This window comes from Aethalodelphis obliquidens, unplaced genomic scaffold (genome assembly GCF_003676395.1).
Source record: "Aethalodelphis obliquidens isolate GAN/ISIS:26980383/991018 unplaced genomic scaffold, ASM367639v1 scaffold53, whole genome shotgun sequence".
In the NCBI taxonomy this organism is placed as follows: domain Eukaryota; kingdom Metazoa; phylum Chordata; class Mammalia; order Artiodactyla; family Delphinidae; genus Aethalodelphis; species Aethalodelphis obliquidens.
The window spans coordinates 13,642,825-13,662,396 of record NW_020837997.1 but is presented as its reverse complement, the minus strand read 5'-3'; the positions used below and the strand labels follow the sequence as shown (position 1 = coordinate 13,662,396).

General features: G+C 54.8%; 1 protein-coding gene across 1 annotated transcript in view; it reads left to right on the top strand.

Moving 5' to 3' along the window:
- The first annotated feature begins 4,744 nt into the window (after positions 1-4,744).
- The window catches only part of APC2 (APC regulator of Wnt signaling pathway 2), a 23,592-nt gene continuing 8,764 nt past the window's right edge, over positions 4,745-19,572 (top strand). Inside the window, exons 1-13 of the mRNA XM_027086009.1 lie at positions 4,745-4,919; positions 5,066-5,156; positions 5,286-5,466; positions 6,340-6,448; positions 6,602-6,715; positions 7,371-7,448; positions 7,650-7,748; positions 8,281-8,671; positions 9,181-9,276; positions 13,226-13,365; positions 13,740-13,817; positions 13,961-14,077; positions 14,611-14,825. Coding sequence (XP_026941810.1) covers positions 4,779-4,919; positions 5,066-5,156; positions 5,286-5,466; positions 6,340-6,448; positions 6,602-6,715; positions 7,371-7,448; positions 7,650-7,748; positions 8,281-8,671; positions 9,181-9,276; positions 13,226-13,365; positions 13,740-13,817; positions 13,961-14,077; positions 14,611-14,825 — 1,850 coding nt within the window. The 5' untranslated portion in view covers positions 4,745-4,778. The remainder of the gene's footprint in view (positions 4,920-5,065; positions 5,157-5,285; positions 5,467-6,339; positions 6,449-6,601; positions 6,716-7,370; positions 7,449-7,649; positions 7,749-8,280; positions 8,672-9,180; positions 9,277-13,225; positions 13,366-13,739; positions 13,818-13,960; positions 14,078-14,610; positions 14,826-19,572) is intronic.

Here is a 19,572-nt window from a genome sequence, read left to right as displayed (position 1 = left end):
CAGCCTTCATGTGCTCTCAACCTTCCAGACCCCAGCCCCACCCAGAGTGGTGAGGAACGCCCAGGGAGGGCCTGGCTGGGCTTGCGCATGAACTCAAGCAACGTGCTCCCTGCCCTGAGCGTCAGTTTTCCCCTGTGAATGAGGACAAGACTGGCCATTGGACCCTCCAAGCCCCCTGCCAGCTCTAACGTTCTGGCTGAGAGGGGCCTGGAGAGCAGTGGCATCTAAGACTGGATGGGGGAGCTGAGACTTCGTCCCATGGGGGTTGGGGCAGGGATTCTCTAACCACCTCCCAGTGAACAAAATGGGAAACTGAGGCCATGCCCCAGGTCATGCAGGGGGGTCAAGGTGGAGCTGAAGTCGGCCCTGGGCTCTGTCCTCTCCCCGCCCCCATTCCAGCTTTGCCCAGTCTGCCCTGCTTTCCCGTGGTCAGCTCAGCCCCAGGACTCCTCCTTCTCTAAATGCCTCATCAGTTCCCTGGTCCAGCCCCACCACCGAAGTCCATATGCCTTGAGTGGGCTCTGATCTCTCCTGGCTCCAGGCATTGTATGTGCTGTTCCCTCAGCCTGGAATGCTTTTCCCCTCCTTGATCCCATGCCCAGCTCTGATTCATGCTGAAGAGACCCAGCACCGGTGTTCCCTTCTAGTGCAGCCTTCCCGGCCTCTGGAAAGAGCCCTTCTGCCCATTGCACTCACTCCTGGGTCCCACAGGCTGGGGGCGGCTGTGTTTGGCTCCGGAGGCTCTGGAACACGCAAGGTCCAAGTTCTTTCGGCGCCCCCAGTGTTTTTGTCCCAGGGTGGGACACAAGGGGCCTCCTGCAGCTGGTCCAACAGGAGACATCATGGTAGCCGTGGTCCTTGTGTCCTTGGCTGCCCCTCTTGTCCTGTCCTTCCCTGCACCAGCCCTTACAAAGGCTGCAGCCACCTCCCCATTTTACAGAGGGAGAAACTGAGGGTCTCCAGGTGAACGACTTGCCCTGGCCCCCCAGCCAAGAGAAGACAGAGGCAAGCCCCAAAGCCATGTCATGTCTCCTTCGTCCTTTGGGCAGCAGGCGGCCTGAGCTGCAGCTGCAGATTCGGCCTCTGGGTGTTAAACCCTCAAGTGGCCTCCGGGGACCCACTGACGATCTGAGACAGCTGGGGACGGGTACTCCTGGGAGCCCAGCCCCCTCCCTCCTCTGGCTTCCCTTGTGCAAGGGTGAATTATGGGTCCCACAGGGGACAGACACAGAGAGTCAGAGATTCAGAGAATGTAGGAAGGGCCATGGAGTCACGGAGGCGCTGACACTCTGCCAGGCAGGGGGACAGGGAGAGATGTAGGGTCCCAGCGTGCCTGCCCATCCCCCACGCTCACCCCCCATGTCAGCCAGGACGCTCGACGGGGTGGTCCAGCTAGATCCCCAACCCTGGCCTGCCCTGACCCATCGGATCCAGGCCAGGCCGTATCCGTGGGGAGGGGCTTCCTGCCCCGCCCCTGGAGCTTCCCTCCCTCCACCCTAAGGTTCTGATGTAACACCCAAAACTGGATGGCTTACACTCAAATTCTGCAGATCCAGCCACTGCAGGTTCTGAAACGCCATTTCACCCCGAATGGAGTGGAGGACACAAGGTCATGGTCATTGGGAGGCTCCCTTCCCTAAGGGGGATTCACCCATACACACACGCACGCACACACACACACACACACACCCCGCCGAACCCGCTCGGAGGCCCGAAGCCCCGCAGCCGCCGGCGGTCCCAGCCCCGGGCCGCCATTGGCTGTTGCCATGGCACCAGCCCATCTTCCCGTGCCGCCATTGGCCGCCGCGCCTGCATCCCGCATCCTCCCCCGCGCGCTGTGGTCTCGCCCAGCGCCCGGAGTGGCGGCGTCGCCTGGCGAGGCCCGGACTGGGCTTTGTCTAACGCGGAGTCCTCGTCCGCCCCGCCGAAACCCCGGAGCCCTGGAGCCCGCGCCCCGCGGCCGCCCCAGCCCCGGAGGACTGGGAACTTGGGCGGGGCCGGCGTAGCTGCGCGGAGGGAGGAACCCCCAGGCCCTCGGCACCGCAGCCAGCCCAACCCCAGTGAGATAAAGTAAGCGGGCGCCTTCCCTGGGTGGAGGGCAGCGCGGGTGCGGCCTCCGCCTTGCCGGAGTCTCTGTCCTTTTCTCTCTGCCGCGCCTGTAAGCACACAGGCTGGAGCCTCCGTTTCTTCAGGGCGGAGCCAGAGGAGAAACTGTGTCCCAGGGAGGTGGGCGTCTGCGTCGCTGCAGTTGATCCCATGCAAACACCCACTCACAGGTGTCAATACCCAGACCTCCCAGAGTCTTCGGACAAGCCACTGTGTGTCTTGGGGAATGGTGCTGCACCTCTCTGGGTGGCAGCTTAACTAGAGGACGTGCGGCCCCTCACTGTCATTCAGACAAAACCCCTAGCTATTGGTGCTTTCCTATCGGTGCACACATCTCGGATGCGGTCCCCCGAGGCAGCCTGGGGGTGAGGGGCAGACAGGAGGGAGGAGGTGGCCTGTGACGATGGCAGGAGTTAGGAGAGGTGCTCCGGGCAGGAGAACTGCATGTGAAATGGCCTGGGGGAAAGAGAGCTGCCGGTGGCAGTGATGCGGGCTGTAAGCAGAGGGCTCACAGCTTATGCTGAGGGCACTGGGGAGCCGTGGAGGCATTGGCGCAGGGGAGAAATGGAATCCAACTCGCAACTTGCCCTCTGTCTGTGCATGAAAAGGGGATCGTGGGAGGCCGGGAAGAGGCTGGCGAGGCTGCCCTGGGAGGGGCCAGCTGGGTAGAGCTTGAGGGGCTGGTGGGAGTGTTGTGTTGGGGATCCAGGTTGGAATGGGAGGGAGCCTGATGCGTGGCCCTGCTACCAAGTTCAGTCTGATGGGGACGCAGGAGTGACCACTGGGTCACTCCTGTGGGGGGAGTGAAAGGTCTGAGGCTCGGTCTGGGCCATTCCAGAAGAGCCCCTTGGGGGCAGCCTGGGGAGAGGGCCCCAGGAGGGGTCTGGATTTGCCGAGTGGGAGGGGCATGCACGGGACTAGTGCTTCCCCCTGGCTGGGCATGGCATGGTGGCCTCAGCCAGGACACAGGGCCCCAGCCGGACCCCAGGGATCTTGCCACAGCGCCAGTGGGTCCTGATCCCCAGCTGGGACCCCCGACTGAGCCTCGGGCAGGATCAGTATCAGGGTAAGAGAGGGGACTGTGGTCCTCAGGCGCCAGCCTCCCCCACCTGACACACTGTCACCCATGGGACTGTCCTGTCTGCTCCATGACCACCATCCCACCTGGCCCTCTAGTCGGCCCATAAGATAAGCCTGGTAGACCGAGTTCTCCCCATTCCTCAGATGTGCAAACCGAGGCCTGCAGCGGGGGAGGGGCTTGTGTGCTTCCAGCACTGCCTGGACTTGTGACCACTTCCAGGACGGTGTCTGGGTCCCAGTCATGCCTGCTGCGTCCCCCCAGGCCCAGTTTCTCTCTCTGGGAACAGTCGAATGCTGATCCTTGAGGCTCAAGGCTCAGGACTGTGACAAGGTGTCAGATGACAAGGCCAGGCACGCAGTAGGTCCTCTGAGTGGTTAGAATGGACTGACTCCTCCTTGGGGCCGAGCCCCCCCTACCCCTACTCCAGGCCCAGCTGTGCCCACAGTGGGTGGGGGGGCTCCTGGGGGGAAGGAGAGGGAGAATGAGTGAGCGAGTGAAGGAATGGGTGTGCCCCGGTGGTGGAGGGAGAGGGAAGGGGCAGGTGCCCCCCTGTGGGCAGGGGCGGCTGACTGATTTGGGGAGGGGGCTCAGGCAGGCAGGGGGAGGGGGCTCCCAGGGAGGAGGTGGCGGAGGGGATGGGCTGCCATTGGTGCATCTCAGACAAAGGCGGAGGGAGGGGGTGAGGGCTGATGGGAAGGGAACAAAGAGGAAAGGGGGGCCGGTGGTGGGACCGCTCGGTCAAGAGGGCCAAGCCAGGGAGGAGACACCGGCTAGCTGGACAGAGGGAGGAGGCTGGGCTGTAGCAAGAAGGGCAGCCAGACACACAAAGAGCAAGTGGCAGTGGCGGCTCCAGGGGCGGGGGCAGGGGCCTCCGGGGGCTCTAGGGACAGAGCGCTGACCGGAGGGGCATCAGGGCCGAGCAGGTAGCTACTCCGGATCCAGCCGCTGCTGGAGGGGGTGTCCGGGCTGCAGACCCCCAGGATGACTACGGTGGGTTTGTGTCTGGCTGGCTGGCTGTCCAGCTGCTGGGGCCACCATCAGCCCGTCCATCGCTTTCTTAGAACCTTCACGGCGTTCTTATTGGCCAGCATCTGGGCCAGCTGGTAGTCTGTCCACCCAGCCTCTGGGCGGCTGTGCTCATTCAGGAGAGGGTCTTGGCTGTCCGTCCATCTGTCTGTTTGTCTCTCTGTCTCTGGCTGTGTGTCTCTGAGCCTGGTGGCGTTGGGCTGGTGAGTCCCCCTGCCAGTTTCAACTGTCTGGCTGTCCGTCTGTGTGTCTAAAAGCCCCACAGTGATGGCCAGTGTCTGTCTGTGTCTTGTCTGTTGGTCAGTTCAGCTGTCTGTCTGAACACCTCTCCGACAGTTCTGTCCCTCTGTCTCCCGTTGTCCCTGCCTATGTCCGTCACTCCAACTGCCAGGCCGTCTGTCCCCCAGATTCCCTGGGCCAGCACCATCCCGCCTGCAGCAGTCCACGCCAGCCACCCCTGCCTGAGACCCAACCCAGGGCTGGAACTTAGGTCGAGGGCCGCCCCCTACCCAGACCCTCAGATCATCCCTCTCTCCCGTGGGCCCAGGCGCTGCAGGAGCTGAAGATGACGAGCTCCGTGGCGCCCTACGAGCAGCTGGTGCGGCAGGTGGAGGCCTTGAAGGCCGAGAACAGTCACCTGAGGCAGGAGCTTCGGGATAACTCAAGCCACTTGTCCAAGCTGGAGACAGAAACGTCGGGCATGAAGGTGCGAGGGGAGGCTGGGCGGAGGACGTGGACCCGGGTCACAGGGACAAACACCAGGGCGCTGGGCCCAGGGATGGGCAGGCAGGACAGGGGCATCTCACAGGGGGCTGGACCACTGACCGCTCTCTTTCCGGCCTCCATGTTCAGGAGGTCCTGAAGCACTTGCAGGGCAAGCTGGAGCAGGAGGCCCGCGTGCTGGTGTCCTCGGGGCAGACCGAGGTGCTGGAGCAGCTGAAAGGTGAGGGGCTGGCCTGGGGACCCCCCCCCCCGCACGTTGGGGCCAACGCTGGTCTGCTTCCTGAGGGAGCTGGGAGGAGGGGGCGCAGGGGGCGTGCTGACGTCAGCCTCTCCCTCTGCGCCCATCCAGCCCTGCAGATGGACATCACCAGCCTGTACAACCTCAAGTTCCAGCCCCCGGCTCTGGTCCCTGAGCCCACTGCCCGGACCCCCGAGGGAAGCCCGGTGCACAGCTCTGGGCCCTCCAAGGACAGCTTTGGGGAGCTGAGCCGGGCCACCATCCAGCTGCTAGAGGAACTGGACCGGGAACGGTGAGATGGCGGGGAACCTTGCCACAGGCAGTGGTCACAAGGCTCCACCCACATCATGAGCCCCCTTGCCCACTCCCTGCCCCATCCCCATGTGGTGCCTCAGCCCCCTTTCCTGGCCCAACTGACCTCAGCTGGAGGACAAGGGCGGGGGGGGGGTGTTCCTGGCAGAGGGGAAGGCTCCTGGGAGACGTCCCCAGGGGTCCTGGACACACAGGCGTCACCAGGGACAGGGCTGTGTCCAGTGCCAGGGCTCACAGTCAGGCCTGGAGCCAGAGAGACTCAAGGCAGCCTTTGTGGAGAAAGGGCTGCGGCCCAAGAAACCTGGACTTGAGGCCAGAAGGAGGAGGCAGGGTCTGGGTACCTAGCTCAGCCCAGCTGCGTTGTGTGCGGTCAGACGGGGAAGTTCTGGAGCAGCCTGGAGTTAAGTCCATGCTTTGCTGTCTGACCTCAAGCAAGAACCCTAGCCCCTGCCAGCCTCAGACTTCTGCTCTGTAAAATGGAAATAGCAGTGTCTCCTCACAGGGTGTGAAGAGGGAGACTCTACTGCACCTGGAGCAATCCGAGCCTGAAGTTTGCCCTGTGTAGGCTAGAGGGAGATTAGCCGGTGTTCGAGAGCTGTTAGAACAGCCTCCTCAGAGCCTTTCTCCGAGGACCAAAATTTACAAAGGAGTTACCTTTTTTACTTTCAAATAATTTCTGCACTCCATCCCCACCCCAGTGCCAGGGGCACCACGGGCGAGACTTCGCCACACTACCTATTAAACTTGGCACCCAGTAAGCACCCCAGAAGTGATTACAAAAGTCAGGGTAAACAAACACGTGGCAACGTCTCCCGCTCTGTGAGCCCGCGTCCACCGACCGGCCCTCCGCCAGGTGTTTCCTATTGAATGAGATCGAGAAGGAGGAGAAGGAGAAGCTCTGGTATTACTCGCAGCTGCAGGGCCTATCCAAGCGCCTGGACGAACTCCCGCACGTGGAGACGGTGAGCGCGCGGAGCTGCCCGGGATTTTGCAGTGCCCCGCCCCGCCCCGCCCCGCCCCGCCCATGGCGGGGGGCGGAGTGGAGCGGAGGCCCAGCCCTCGCCCGGGTATCGCCCCCCCTCAGCTCACCGAGGCCCACCCGCCCCTCCCAGCAGTTCTCGATGCAGATGGATCTGATCCGGCAGCAGCTGGAGTTCGAAGCCCAGCACATCCGCTCGCTGATGGAGGAGCGCTTCGGCACCTCGGACGAGATGGTGCAGCGGGCGCAGGTGCGGCTGGGGCGGAGCCTGGGCGGAGCCATACACCAGCGGGAGGATCAGAGCGCAGATATTGTTGTGGGAGGAGCGCAGATATTGTTAATGGGCGGGGTTATATGCCTGCGGGCGAATCAGAGGACAGAGACTCCTGCGGGTGGGGCCTGACGCAGGAAGCGGAGCCAGAGTTAAGAGCGGAGTGTGAGCGGAGCCATAGGGGGCTTAGCGCAGACCCCGGCTCAGAGGACAGAGTCCCAGAACGATAGGGACGGGGCGACCAGTGCGAGGAACCGAGTCTGACCAAGACTTGGGCGTTGACAGTCAAATGGCGGGACCAAGTCAGAAAATAGGTGGGTCCGGAGGGATGGCCTGGGGTTTAAGTTGTGGGCGGGGCCAGAGCCTGGGCTTGAGGGTTGGACCTTGGGTGGGATCAGGAAGTGGAGTCAGATAACTGGGGGTGGGGGTGGGGGTGTTGAGAGTGGGTGGGCCATATCAAGGAGGAGGCGGGGTCAGAGCCCAGGGTGGGGTTTTGGCAATGGATGGGGCCAAACCAGGGACTGGGTGGAGTCAGCATGGGGCAGGATTTGGACTGGGGAAGGGGCCATATTGGGAGTGTGGGCGGAGTCGGAGCCAGGTGGGATTTCCTCAGTGTGCCCTTTCTCCCACGCAGATCCGTGCTTCCCGCCTGGAGCAGATAGACAAGGAATTGCTGTCGGCACAGGACCGGGTGCAACAGACCGAGCCCCAGGTACCAGGAGGGGCGAAGTCAGAGCCCTAGTGCGTGGTGACAGCCCCAGGCAGCAGGGAGACCCCCAGGCCCTGCCCAGGGTTCAGGAATCCGTCTGCGGCCCCCGCCACATCGTCGTGGGGGTAGGGCAGGCATCAGCAGCCTGGGCGCTTTGTGGGGTGCCCCTGCGCGGAACCCGCAGGCCTGGCGTTCTCCCCACAGGCCTTGCTGGCAGTGAAGTCGATGCCGATGGATGAGGACCCAGAGGCCGAGGTCCCCACGCACCCTGAGGATGGTGCCCCTCAGCCGGGCAACAGCAAGGTGAGGGGAGTCCGGGGGGGGGATGCTGAGAGGCGGGGTGGGGGCAGTGGCGGCCGGCTGGGTTGGGATACACGGTGAAGTGGGTCCTGCATCCCTGCTGCATTCGAAGGCCCCTCCCTCTCCAGGCCTCCCTAAAGCATCCCCAGGTGTGGGAGGGTCATCCTGAGTTGGAGTGAGTCGGGAGGTTGGGTTGTGGTGCGGAGCCTGGCGTGGGTGTGGATACCTGTTCTGTGTATTTGAGGGGCACTCTGGACTTAGATGTAGGGGGTCACCCCTAGGAGTACTGGTGAAGCTGATGGGGTGGACATTTGGCTCTCATGGGCTGGGGGCATCTCTGCAGTGGTGTGTGCGTGTGTGTGTGTGTGTGTTGCTCCCCGGGAGGATGCAGGGTGAGGGTAGTGGGGTGAGCAAGAGATTTTCCTGGGCTGAAGTCATAGGACTCTCATCCGTTTAGGGGGAGCGCAGGTGGGCCCGTCTGGGGCCAGGTGAACCAGGCGGGGCTCCCCACCCTGACATCTCCTGCCCCTCGCAGGTGGAGGTGGTCTTCTGGCTGCTGTCCATGCTGGCGACGCGTGACCAGGAGGACACGGCACGGACGCTGCTCGCCATGTCCAGCTCACCTGAGAGCTGCGTGGCCATGCGCCGCTCGGGCTGCCTGCCGCTGCTGCTGCAGATCCTGCACGGCACCGAGGCCGGGGCTGGGGGTCGCAACGGGACCCCAGGGGCGCCGGGAGCCAAGGATGCGCGCATGCGCGCCAACGCAGCGCTGCACAACATCGTCTTCTCCCAGCCGGACCAGGGTCTGGCGCGCAAGGAAATGCGCGTCCTGCACGTGCTCGAGCAGATCCGTGCCTACTGTGAGACCTGCTGGGACTGGCTGCAGGCCCGGGACGGTGGGCCCGAGGGCAGCGGCGCCGGCGGCGGTGAGTGAGTGAGCAGCTTCTGTGCGCTGGGCGGCAGTCTGGGCTCCCCAGGTGCCAGGGCAGCACCGCTGGCAGTAACAGCGGCCTATGGCTTTTGCCGGGCACCTGCTCTGTGCCACGCGCCGGCTGAGGCCTCCTGGGAACCTGTGAAGACAGACTGGCAAAGGGATAGCCACAAGGTGGACGCTCAAGAAACGGTCGTTGATTGAATGGAAAGATTGTAGTTAACCCTCGAAAGGCGGGGGCAGAGTTTGAGATTCCTAGCTGTTGGGGCCGCCTGCAAAGTTAGTATCAGATGCTAAGCACCAGGCTGGGTGAGGCAGGCCCCTCCTCGTTCACTTCAGAGGGGCCGATGCTCTGGGGGTGACCCCGCGCGCCCGGCGGGCAGCACTTTGTAAAGCTCCAGGTCTTGGCAGGTCTGCAGGGTGGAGACTGCAGGGAGGGGCGGGGACCCACCAGGCGACATTTCCTGCAGTGGAAGGGCTCTGACCCGGTCCCCTTGCCCACAGTCCCGGTCCCCATCGAGCCACAGATCTGCCAGGCCACCTGCGCCGTGATGAAGCTCTCCTTCGACGAGGAATACCGCCGTGCCATGAACGAGCTGGGTGAGTGCCCCTCGCCGCCCCTGCGAACTGGAGCTATCTGGACGGCCTCCGGGCCTCACCCAGTGCAGGGCAGATTCTCGGCACTAGTGGTCCTGGGGCTCAGAGAACAGGGGAGAGGCCGGGAAGGCAGGAGAAAAGGTGAATCGGAGCTACTGGGTGGTCGAGGCGGAGCGACCCTGTGAAGTTTTAGGTTTGGGAGTACTGCAGCATCTTTTCCGCATAAAAGTAATCAAAACATGGGGAAAGGAAACATCAAGGGCCAAACGAGGCACTACTTCTCACCCAGCAGATGGTCAAACCAAAGGTTCTGTAAGGTCTCACGTGGTCCGGCCACATAGACTCGGGCGCTCGAAACCCAATGTGGGTGTGGGGGGGAGCGCCCAGGAGCAGCCTTTCCGGGAGGGGCATCTGGAGTGGCGGACATTTTACAAGAGGGCACAGGTCTGGAGTCCTTCCTCCGCCAGCCGGTCCAGGGACGGCTGGAGGTTACCAAGCTCCTTCCGAGAGGCCTGCACACTCAGTGCTATGTTGATAATTCCACGAAGATGCGATCTGCCTTTTTCACTCTCGTGCGCATGTGTGTTCAGAGGGGTTTTTCCAGGCACTCCTACTCTGAGGACCGCTGGGCTGTGCGTTCTGGGGTTAAAAGATTTCTCCGTTTTCATTTCTAGTGTGGTAAATATTTTTTGTTTATTGAAGTATAGTTGATTTACAATATTGTGTTAGTTTCAGGTGTAAAGGGATGCAGTTACCTATACATTCTTTTTTTATATTCTTTTCCATTATGGTTTATCACAGGATATTGAATATGGTTCCCTGTGCTTTACAGTAGGACCTTGTTGTGTATCTATCCTATATATAATAGTTTACATCTGCTAATCCCAGCCTCCCACTCCATCCCTCCCCCCAACCCCCTCCCCCCTGGCAACCATAAGTCTCTTCTCTGTGCCCATGAGTCTGTTTCTGTTTTGTAGATAAGTTCATTTGTGTCATATTTTAGATGCCACATAAAAGTGATATCATATGGTATTTGTCTGACATACTTTACTTAGTATGATAATCTCTGGGCTCATCCATGTTGCTGCAAATGGCATTATTTCATTCTTTTTTTTAAGGCCGAGTAATATTCCATTGTATCTATATATACCACATTTTCTTTATCCACTCATCAGTCAATGGACATTTAGGTTGCTTCCATGTCTTGGCTATTGTAAATGGTGCTGCTGTGAACACAGGGGCGCATGTATCTTTTCAAATTCTAGTTTTGTCCGGGTATATGCTCAGGAGTGGGATTGCTGGATCATATAGTAACTCTATTTTTAGTTGTTTAAGGATCCTCCATACTGTTCTCCATAATGGCTGCACCAACTTACATCCCCACCAACAGTGTAGGAGGGTTCCCTTTTCTCCACACCCTCTCCAGCATTTGTTATTTTTAGACGTTTTAACGATGGCCATTCTGACGGGTGTGAGGTGGTAGCTCATGGTAGTTTTGATTTGCCTTTCTCTAAGAATAAGTGACGTCGAGCATCTTTGCACGTGCCTCTTGGCCATCTGTATGTCTTTCTTGGAGAAATGTCTATTTAGGTCTTCTGCCCATTTTTTGATTGGGATGTTTGTTTTGTTGTTGGTGGCAGTATCATAAATATTGAGCTGTGACCCAAGTGAACTCTTTGGGGTCCTCAAAAAAATGTTCAGCGTGTACAGGGGTCCCGAGATGGAAATGCTGGCATGTCACTGGTGTCTGTCAGTCAGGCAAGGGATGCGTGATGAGCTGAGTGGCTCATCCAGTGAACGTGCCCCATGCACAGTTCAGTTCAACCTCTTTTTCCCTATTGTTATTTTTTTCCTTTGTGTGGGTTCCCGGGAGTGGCGTTTCCAGATTAAGAAGCAAAAAGGCTTTGGAAGCTCCCCACTCCGACTTATAATTACGTATTTAAACATTTTTTAAATTTTAATTTTTTTTGGCCACGCTGCAGAGCTTATGGGATCTTAGTTCCCCAATCAGGGATTGAACCTGGGCCCTCAGCAGTGAAAGCACCGAGTCCTAACCACTGGACCGCCAGGGAATTCCCTAAACATTTTTTTAAACTGTGGTAAATTATATGTAACATAAAATTTACTGTCTTAACCATTTTTAATCTTATCTTCCCAAACTGAAACCCTGTCCCCATTAACCACTCAGCCCCCCATCCCCCTCCCCAGCCCCTGGCAACCACGAACCCATGCCGTGTGTCTGTGGTTCTGCCTGTTCTGGACGTTTCCCATCAATGGAATCACACACTGTGTGTCTGGCTTCTCTCACTGAGCATCGTGTTCTCCGGGTCCGTCCATGTGGTAGCGAGGGTCAGGGCTTCACCCCTTTTCGTGGCTGAGGGACGTCCCCGTGTGTGGAGGGACACGGTGTGTTTCTCCATCGTCTGGTGATGGACACTCAGGCTGTTTCCACCTTCTGGCTGTTGTGACTCGTGCTGCTGTGCACATACACGTACAGGTTCGCTTTGGAAGTTTGTAGGTTTGTGTTGCTAAGCCCCTTCCCCAGGGTGGTCCCCACTGGCGTGCTCTTCAGCAAAGCTGCCTCATCGGTCCCGGGTCCTGAGGACGATCCTGTTGCCGAACAAGGGGGAAGGGCTGTGTGTGTTTGGGTTCCTGCAGGTTCCTTCCCTTCTGCTCCCGCTGACCATTTACTCTTTAAAAAAAATTATTTATTTGGCTGCACCAGGTCTTAGTTGCAGCATGCAGAATCTTTTTTTTTAACTAAAAAAAATTTTTTGGCTGCGTTGGGGTCTTTGTTGCTGCGCGTGGGCTTTCTCTAGTGCGGCAAGCAGGGGCTGCTCTTCGTTGTGGTGCACGGGCTTCTTCTCATTGCGGTGGCTTCTCTTGTTGCGGAGCACGGGCTCTAGGCGCACGGGCTTCAGTAGTTGTGGCACATGGGCTCAGTGGTTGTGGCTTGCGGGCTTTAGAGCGCAGGCTCAATAGTTGTGGCGTACAGGCTTAGTTCCTCCGCGGCATGTGGGATCTTCCTGGACCAGGGCTCGAACCCGTGTCCCGTGCATTGGCAGGTGGATTCTTAACCACTGCGCCACCAGGTAAGTCCCCATGCAGAATCTTTTAGTTGGGACATGCAGGCTTTTAGTTGCAGCATGTGGGATCTAGTTCCCTGACCAGGAATCGAACCCCGGGCACCCCTTGCTTTGGAAGCATGGAGTCTTAACCGCTGGACCACCAGGGAAGTCCCGACCATTTACTCTTTGTAAAGTGAGAACCCAGTTGTCCTAGTGAGTAAAGAACTGTGTGTGCAGGAACCTCCCTGGTGGTCCAGTGGTTAAGACTCCGTGCTTCCACTGCAGGGGCCGCGGGTCTGATTCCGGGTCGGGGAACTAAGATCCCACATGCTCTGTGGCATGGCCAAAAAACTAAAAGAAAAAAAAGGAAAAAAAAGTCGCGTGTGTGAGCCATCAGCAGTGGCTCCTGAGCACACGCCGTCTGGTCCGTCCTGGGGACGCAGCGGGGCAGCCACCAGCCCTGCCCTCAGCGGCTTGCTGGCTAATGCTTTGGGAACTTCTCATCTGGGGAGTTGGGGGCTTCCCTGAGGAAGTCACTCTTGAGCAGAAGGGGACCCAGGAAACTGGGTGAACAGTGGGGAAGAGCATCCCGGGCAGAGGGAACAGCATGTGCAAAGGCCCGGCAGCCGGACGAAGTGTGACTGGGGGCTGAGGGCAGAAAAGAGGCGGGTGTGAAGGTGCAGGGCACGCAGGGGGCTGGGCCAGCCAGGCTGCCTGGAGGAGGTGTTCTCAGAGTTGGGCTTCAAAGGTGGGCTTGAGGAGAGCAGATCGGAGGGAGGGGAGGGCGTATAGGTAGAGTGAGCTGCGCGGGCAGAGGCTGGGAGGTGGGCAGGCGGGGTGGTGAGGGGCGCCCCCCTGCCCCCAGCCCTGCCGTGTCCACACAGGTGGGCTGCAGGCCGTGGCGGAGTTACTGCAGGTTGACTATGAGATGCACAAGATGACCCGGGACCCTCTCAACCTGGCCCTGCGCCGATACGCCGGCATGACCCTCACCAACCTAACCTTCGGGGACGTCGCCAACAAGGTGCCTGGGTGGGCCGGCGGGTAGGCCAGCATCCCCCAGGCCAAGACCTGCTGGCCTCCTCCCCGCCTCGAAGCAGCACTGAGAGGCGGGGACAGGCGGGGAGACTGAGGCCTGGGGTCCAGGCCACCATCCTCTTGGCCCCTTTGCTGCCGCCCCTGTGGAGCGGGGGCCTCTGGGCCTGGGCAGGGTGTCTGCGCCTGCCGGAGCCTGTCTTCTCATCAGAGCAACAGGGCGAGCGCTCTCCCTCCGCTGTGGTGGTGAAGATGGGGTGGGGGGTGGGGTTCGAGCTCCAGCACATAGTAGGTGCTCAGTCAACGCGGCAGGTGCCCCCGCCCCACCTCCCGCCATGGCATGACCCCCGTGTCACCCCACAGGCCGCACTGTGCGCCCGCCGGGGCTGCATGGAGGCCATCGTGGCCCAGCTGGCGTCCGAGAGTGAGGAGCTGCACCAGGTACCCGGGGGGCTGTGGTGCTGCCGGGGGTGGGGGGCAACCCTGGGCTCTGCCACCTGCCGCCGTGGGGCTTGCAGGTGGGCCCTGTGAGCCACCCTGGAAGCTGGGCCCGGGCCCAGACAGCCTGTCCTGCACTCGCCCAGGTGGTGTCCAGCATCCTGCGCAACCTGTCCTGGAGGGCGGACATCAACAGCAAGAAGGTGCTGAGGGAGGTGGGCAGCATGACGGCCCTGATGCAGTGCGTCCTGCGAGCCTCCAAGGTGGGCCCCGGGCGGGGTGGCGGGGGCCACGTTTGCGGGGTGCCAGCCACGTGGCTGGGAGGCACTGGCAGCAGGTGGTGAGTTCGCCACCTTGGGGGGAAGTCAAGCCAGACGGACAACCCGCCGCCTGGCAGCGGGTCCAGACCGGGGGCTTCCAACCCAAAAGATCTTGCTGTGGCCGGTTGTGTTACTTTTTTTTTTTTTGCGGTGCGCGGGCCTCTCACTGTTGTGGCCTCTCCCGTTGCGGAGCACAGGCTCCAGACGCACAGGCTCAGCGGCCATGGCTCACGGGCCCAGCCGCTCCACGGCATGTGGGATCTTCCCGGACCGGGGCACGAACCCGCGTCCCCTGCATCGGCAGGCGGACTCTCAACCACTGCGCCACCAGGGAAGCCCCTGGTTGTGTTACTTTTGACTTCTACTCGAAGAGGCATTTGGGTGCCTTGTGTCGGCGCCTCGAGGGAGAGGGCCCGGGGGTGGGTGGGGCTGGGGACCCGTCACTGACCCCCCTCCTGCTCCTGCCCTGTGCCCAGGAGTCCACCCTGAAGAGCGTGCTCAGCGCCCTGTGGAACCTCTCAGCGCACAGCACGGAGAACAAGGCCGCCATCTGCCAGGTGGATGGCGCCCTGGGCTTCCTGGTCAGCACACTGACCTACAAGTGCCAGAGCAACTCGCTGGCCATCATCGAGAGCGGAGGCGGCATCCTGCGCAACGTGTCCAGCCTCATCGCCACCCGTGAGGACTACAGGTCAGCAGGGGGAACGGGGGAGGGTGCTGGGCAGGTGGAGCCCAGGAGCAGCTGGCATGGGGCTGGCGGCTCCCCCTCGGCGCTGAACCACGGGGAGCCTCACCTCGTCCACCTGCGAATGGGTCGGCACGATGCATCCCCAGTCGCTGACTGTTTTTAGTATAAATACATCCCCAATATTGCCTGGGATATACTCGTACCACATTTTAAATTAACTTAGTAAAAATATACGTAGCATTCTAAGTCATATTAATAATGCTTTTTCTTTTTCAAACTATTATGCGCTAAGTAGTAAACAAAGATTATTCTTAATTAACATACATATTAACTTCTTACTAGGTAACGTTAACAGTAAGTAATGCTTCTAACGTGTGAAAATACGTAACCATTAAAAAGTATAAATATATCCCAAATAATGCATGGGATATACTTGCGCTAAAGATTTTACCAATTAAAATAAAACATTATTTATTAATAATGCTAATAACTAACAAACAATATTTAGATTTCAGTTTACTTTAAAAGTACTATCTTTAGTATAAATACATCCCAAACACTGCACGGGATATACTTGTACTAAATTGTAAATTAACATAGTAAGCATATACATAATTTTCTAAACAATAATCATAAATACTTGTTCTTTATTAAAATATTCACTAAGCAGCATTAATAAAACAATGCTTATTCTTCATTAGCATAACTATTACCTATTAGGTAACATTAATAATAAGTAATACTTCTAATGTATGAAAATACATAGCTATTAAAGAGTATAAGAATATTGCAAATATTGCGTGGGATATACTGAATTTTAAATTAAATTATTAAAAATAAAAATGCAGGGCTTCCCTGGTGGCGCAGTGATTGAGAGTCTGCCTGCCAATGCAGGGGGACGCGGGTTCGTCCCGCGTTCCGGGAAGATCCCACATGCCACGGAGCGGTTGGGCCCGTGAGCCGTGGCCGCTGAGCCTGTGTGTTCGGAGTCTGTGCGCTGCAACGAGAGAGGCCACAACAGTGAGAGGCCGGCGAACTGCAAAAAAAAAAAAACCAGAAGCATTATTTTCTAAATAATAGTAAAAATGTGTTCTTTATTAAAATAAATAAAATTATTTGTAAAAACTACTAATAAATAATGCTTCACATGTAGGAAAACACATAATGTTTAAAAAGCATATCCTAAATACTGCATGGGATATGCTTGTGCTAAAGACTTTATAAATTAAAATAAAACAATTTACTAATTATGCTAATAATTAACAAACAATACTTAGTGTTTTTAAAAGAAAACATAAATCTATCTTTAGTATATTCCCGAATGTTGCATGGGAGATACTTGTGCTAAAGATCTTAACAAGTAAAATAAAACATTTATTTACTAGTAATGCCAAAAATTAAGAAACAATACTTAGTATTTTTAAAAGGAAACAGAAATGTGTCTTTAGTATATCCCAAATATCACAAGATTTAGGTGTCCTAAAATGAGTTATACTATACACTACTATACATAGTAGGTAATCAACAGGACCTACTGTGTAGCACAGGGAACTCCAATCAATAGTCTGTAATAACCTAAATGGGAAAAGAATATGAAAAAGAACAGATATATGTACATGTATAACTGAATCACTAAGCTGTACACCTGAAAGTAACACAACACTGTAAATCAGCTGTACTCCAATATAAAATAAAAATTAAAGAAATAAAATCAGATGGTTTTAATGAAATTTCATTTCAAATAATAAATAATAGGAGCTTCCCTGCTGGCGCAGTGGTTGAGAGTCCGCCTGCCGATGCAGGGGACACAGGTTCATGTCGCGGTCCGGGAAGATGCCACATGCCGCTGAGCGGCTGAGCCCGTGATCCATGGCCGCTGAACCTGTGTGTCTGGAGCCTGTGCTCCGCAATGGGAGAGGCCACAACAGTGAGAGGCCCGCGTACCGCAAAAAACAAAACAAAACAAAACAAAACACATTACTTTCTAAATAATAGTAAAAATGTGTTCTTTACTAAAATGAATAATTTGTTAATACTACTAATAAATAATGCTTCAGATTTATGAAAACACATAACTTTTAAAAAGCATATCCTAAACACTGCATGGGATGTGCTTGTGCTAAAGACTTTATCAATTAAATTAAAACATTAATTTACTAATTATGCTAATAATTAACAAACGATACTTAGATTTTTGTTATCTTTTATTTATTTATTTTTTTTATTATTATTTTTTTTTTGCGGTACGCGGGCCTCTCACTGTTGTGGCCTCTCCTGTTGTGGAGCACAGGCTCCGGACGCGCAGGCTTAGCGGCCACGGCTCACGGGCCCAGCCGCTCCGCGGCATGTGGGATCCTCCCGGACCGGGGCACGAACCCATGTCCCCTGCATCGGCAGGCGGACTCTCAACCACTGCGCCACCAGGGAAGCCCTTTGTTATCTTTTAAAAACACTACCTTTAGTATATTCCCGAATGTTGCATGGGAGGTACTTGTGCTAAAGATCTTACCAAGTAAAATAAAACATTTATTTACTAGTGATGACAATAATTAAGAAACAATGCTTAGTATTTTTAAAAGCAAACAGAAATCTGTCTTTAGTATATCCCAAATATCACAAGATTTAGATGCCCTAAAATGAGTTATACTATACACTAGTATACATAAAATAGGAAATCAACAGGACCTACTGTGTAGCACAGGGAACTCCAATCAAGTCTGTAATATCCTAAATGGGAAAAGAATCTGAAAAAGAACAGATATATGTATATGTATAACTGAATCACTTAGCTGTACACCTGAAAGTAACACAACACTGTAAATCAGCTGTACTCCAATGTAAAATAAAAATTAAAGAAATAAAATGATATGGTTTTAATGAAATTTCATTTTAAATAATAAGTAATAGAGGCTTCCCTGGTGACGCAGTGGTTGAGAGTCCGCCTGGCGATGCAGGGGAGAGGGGTTCGTGTCCTGGTCCGGGAACATCCCACATGCTGCTGAGCGGCTGGGCCCGTGAGCCATGGCTGCTGAACCTGTGTGTCCAGAGCCTGTGCTCCGCAACGGAGAGGCCAGAGCAGTGAGAGGCCCGCGTACCCCCGGACAAAAAAAAAAAAAAAAAAAAAAAAGCATTATTTTCTAAATAATAGTAAAAATGTGTTCTTTATTAAAATAAATAATTTGTTAATACTACTAACAAATAATGCTTCAGATGTATGAAAACACATAACTTTGAAAAACCATATCCTAAATACTGCATGGGATATGCTTGTGCTAAAGACTTTATCAATTAAATTAAAACATTGATTTACTAATTATGCTAATAATTAACAAACAATAGATTTTTGTTTTCTTTTAAAAACACCATCTTTAGTATATTCCCGAATGTTGCATGGGAGATACTTGTGCTAAAGATCTTACCAAGTAAAATAAAACATTTATTTACTAGTAATGCCAATAATTAAGAAACAATACTTAGTATTTTTAAAAGGAAACAGAAACGTGTCTTTAGTATATCCCAAATATCACAAGATTTAGGTGTCCTAAAATGAGTTATACTATACACTACTATACATAGTAGGTAATCAACAGGACCTACTGTGTAGCACAGGGAACTCCAATCAAGTCTGTAATATCCTAAATGGGAAAAGAATATGAAAAAGAACGGATATATGTACATGTATAACTGAATCACTAAGCTGTACACCTGAAAGTAACACAACACTGTAAATCAGCTGTACTCCAATGTAAAATAAAAATTAAATAAAATGAGATGGTTTTAATGAAATTTCATTTTAAATAATAAGTAATAGGGGCTTCCCTGGTGGCGCAGTGGTTGAGAGTCTGCCTGCCGATGCTAGGGACACGGGTTCTAGCCCCGGTCCGGGAAGATCCCACATGCCGCTGAGCGGCTGGGCCCGTGAGCCATGGCCGCTGAACCTGTGTGTCCGGAGCCTGTGATCCGCAACAGGAGAGGCCACAACAGTGAGAGGCCCGCGTTCTGCAAAAACAAAAACAAACAAAAAAGCATTATTTTCTAAATAATAGTAAAAATGTGTTCTTTAATACAATAAAATTATTTGTTAATACTACTAATAAATAATGCTTCAGATGTATGAAAACACATAACTTTGAAAAACCATATCCTAAATACTGCATGGGATATGCTTGTGCTAAAGACTTTATCAATTAAAACATTGATTTACTAATTATGCTAATAATTAACAAACAATACTTAGATTTTTGTTTTCTTTTAAAAACACTATCTTTAGTATAGTCCCGAATGTAGCATGGGAGATACTTGTGATAAAGATCTTACGATGTAAAATAAAACATTTATTTACTAGTAATGCCAATAACTAAGAAATAATACTTAGTATTTTTAAAAGCAAACAGATATCTGTCTTTAGTATATCCCAAGTATCACAAGATTGAAATGCCCTAAAATGAGTTATACTATACACTACTATACATAAAATAGGTAATCAACAGGACCTACTGTGTAGCACAGGGAACTCCAATCAATAGTCTGTAATTGGGCTTCCCTGGTGGCGCAGTGGTTGAGAGTCCGCCTACCAATGTAGGGGACACAGGTTCGTGCCCCGGTCCGGGAAGATCCCACATGCCGCGGAGCTGCTGGGCCCGTGAGCCATGGCTGCTGAGCCTGTGCGTCCAGAGCCTGTGCTCCGCAACGGCAGAGGCCGCAACAGTGAGAGGCCCGCGTACCACAAAAAAAAAAAAAAAAAAAAAAG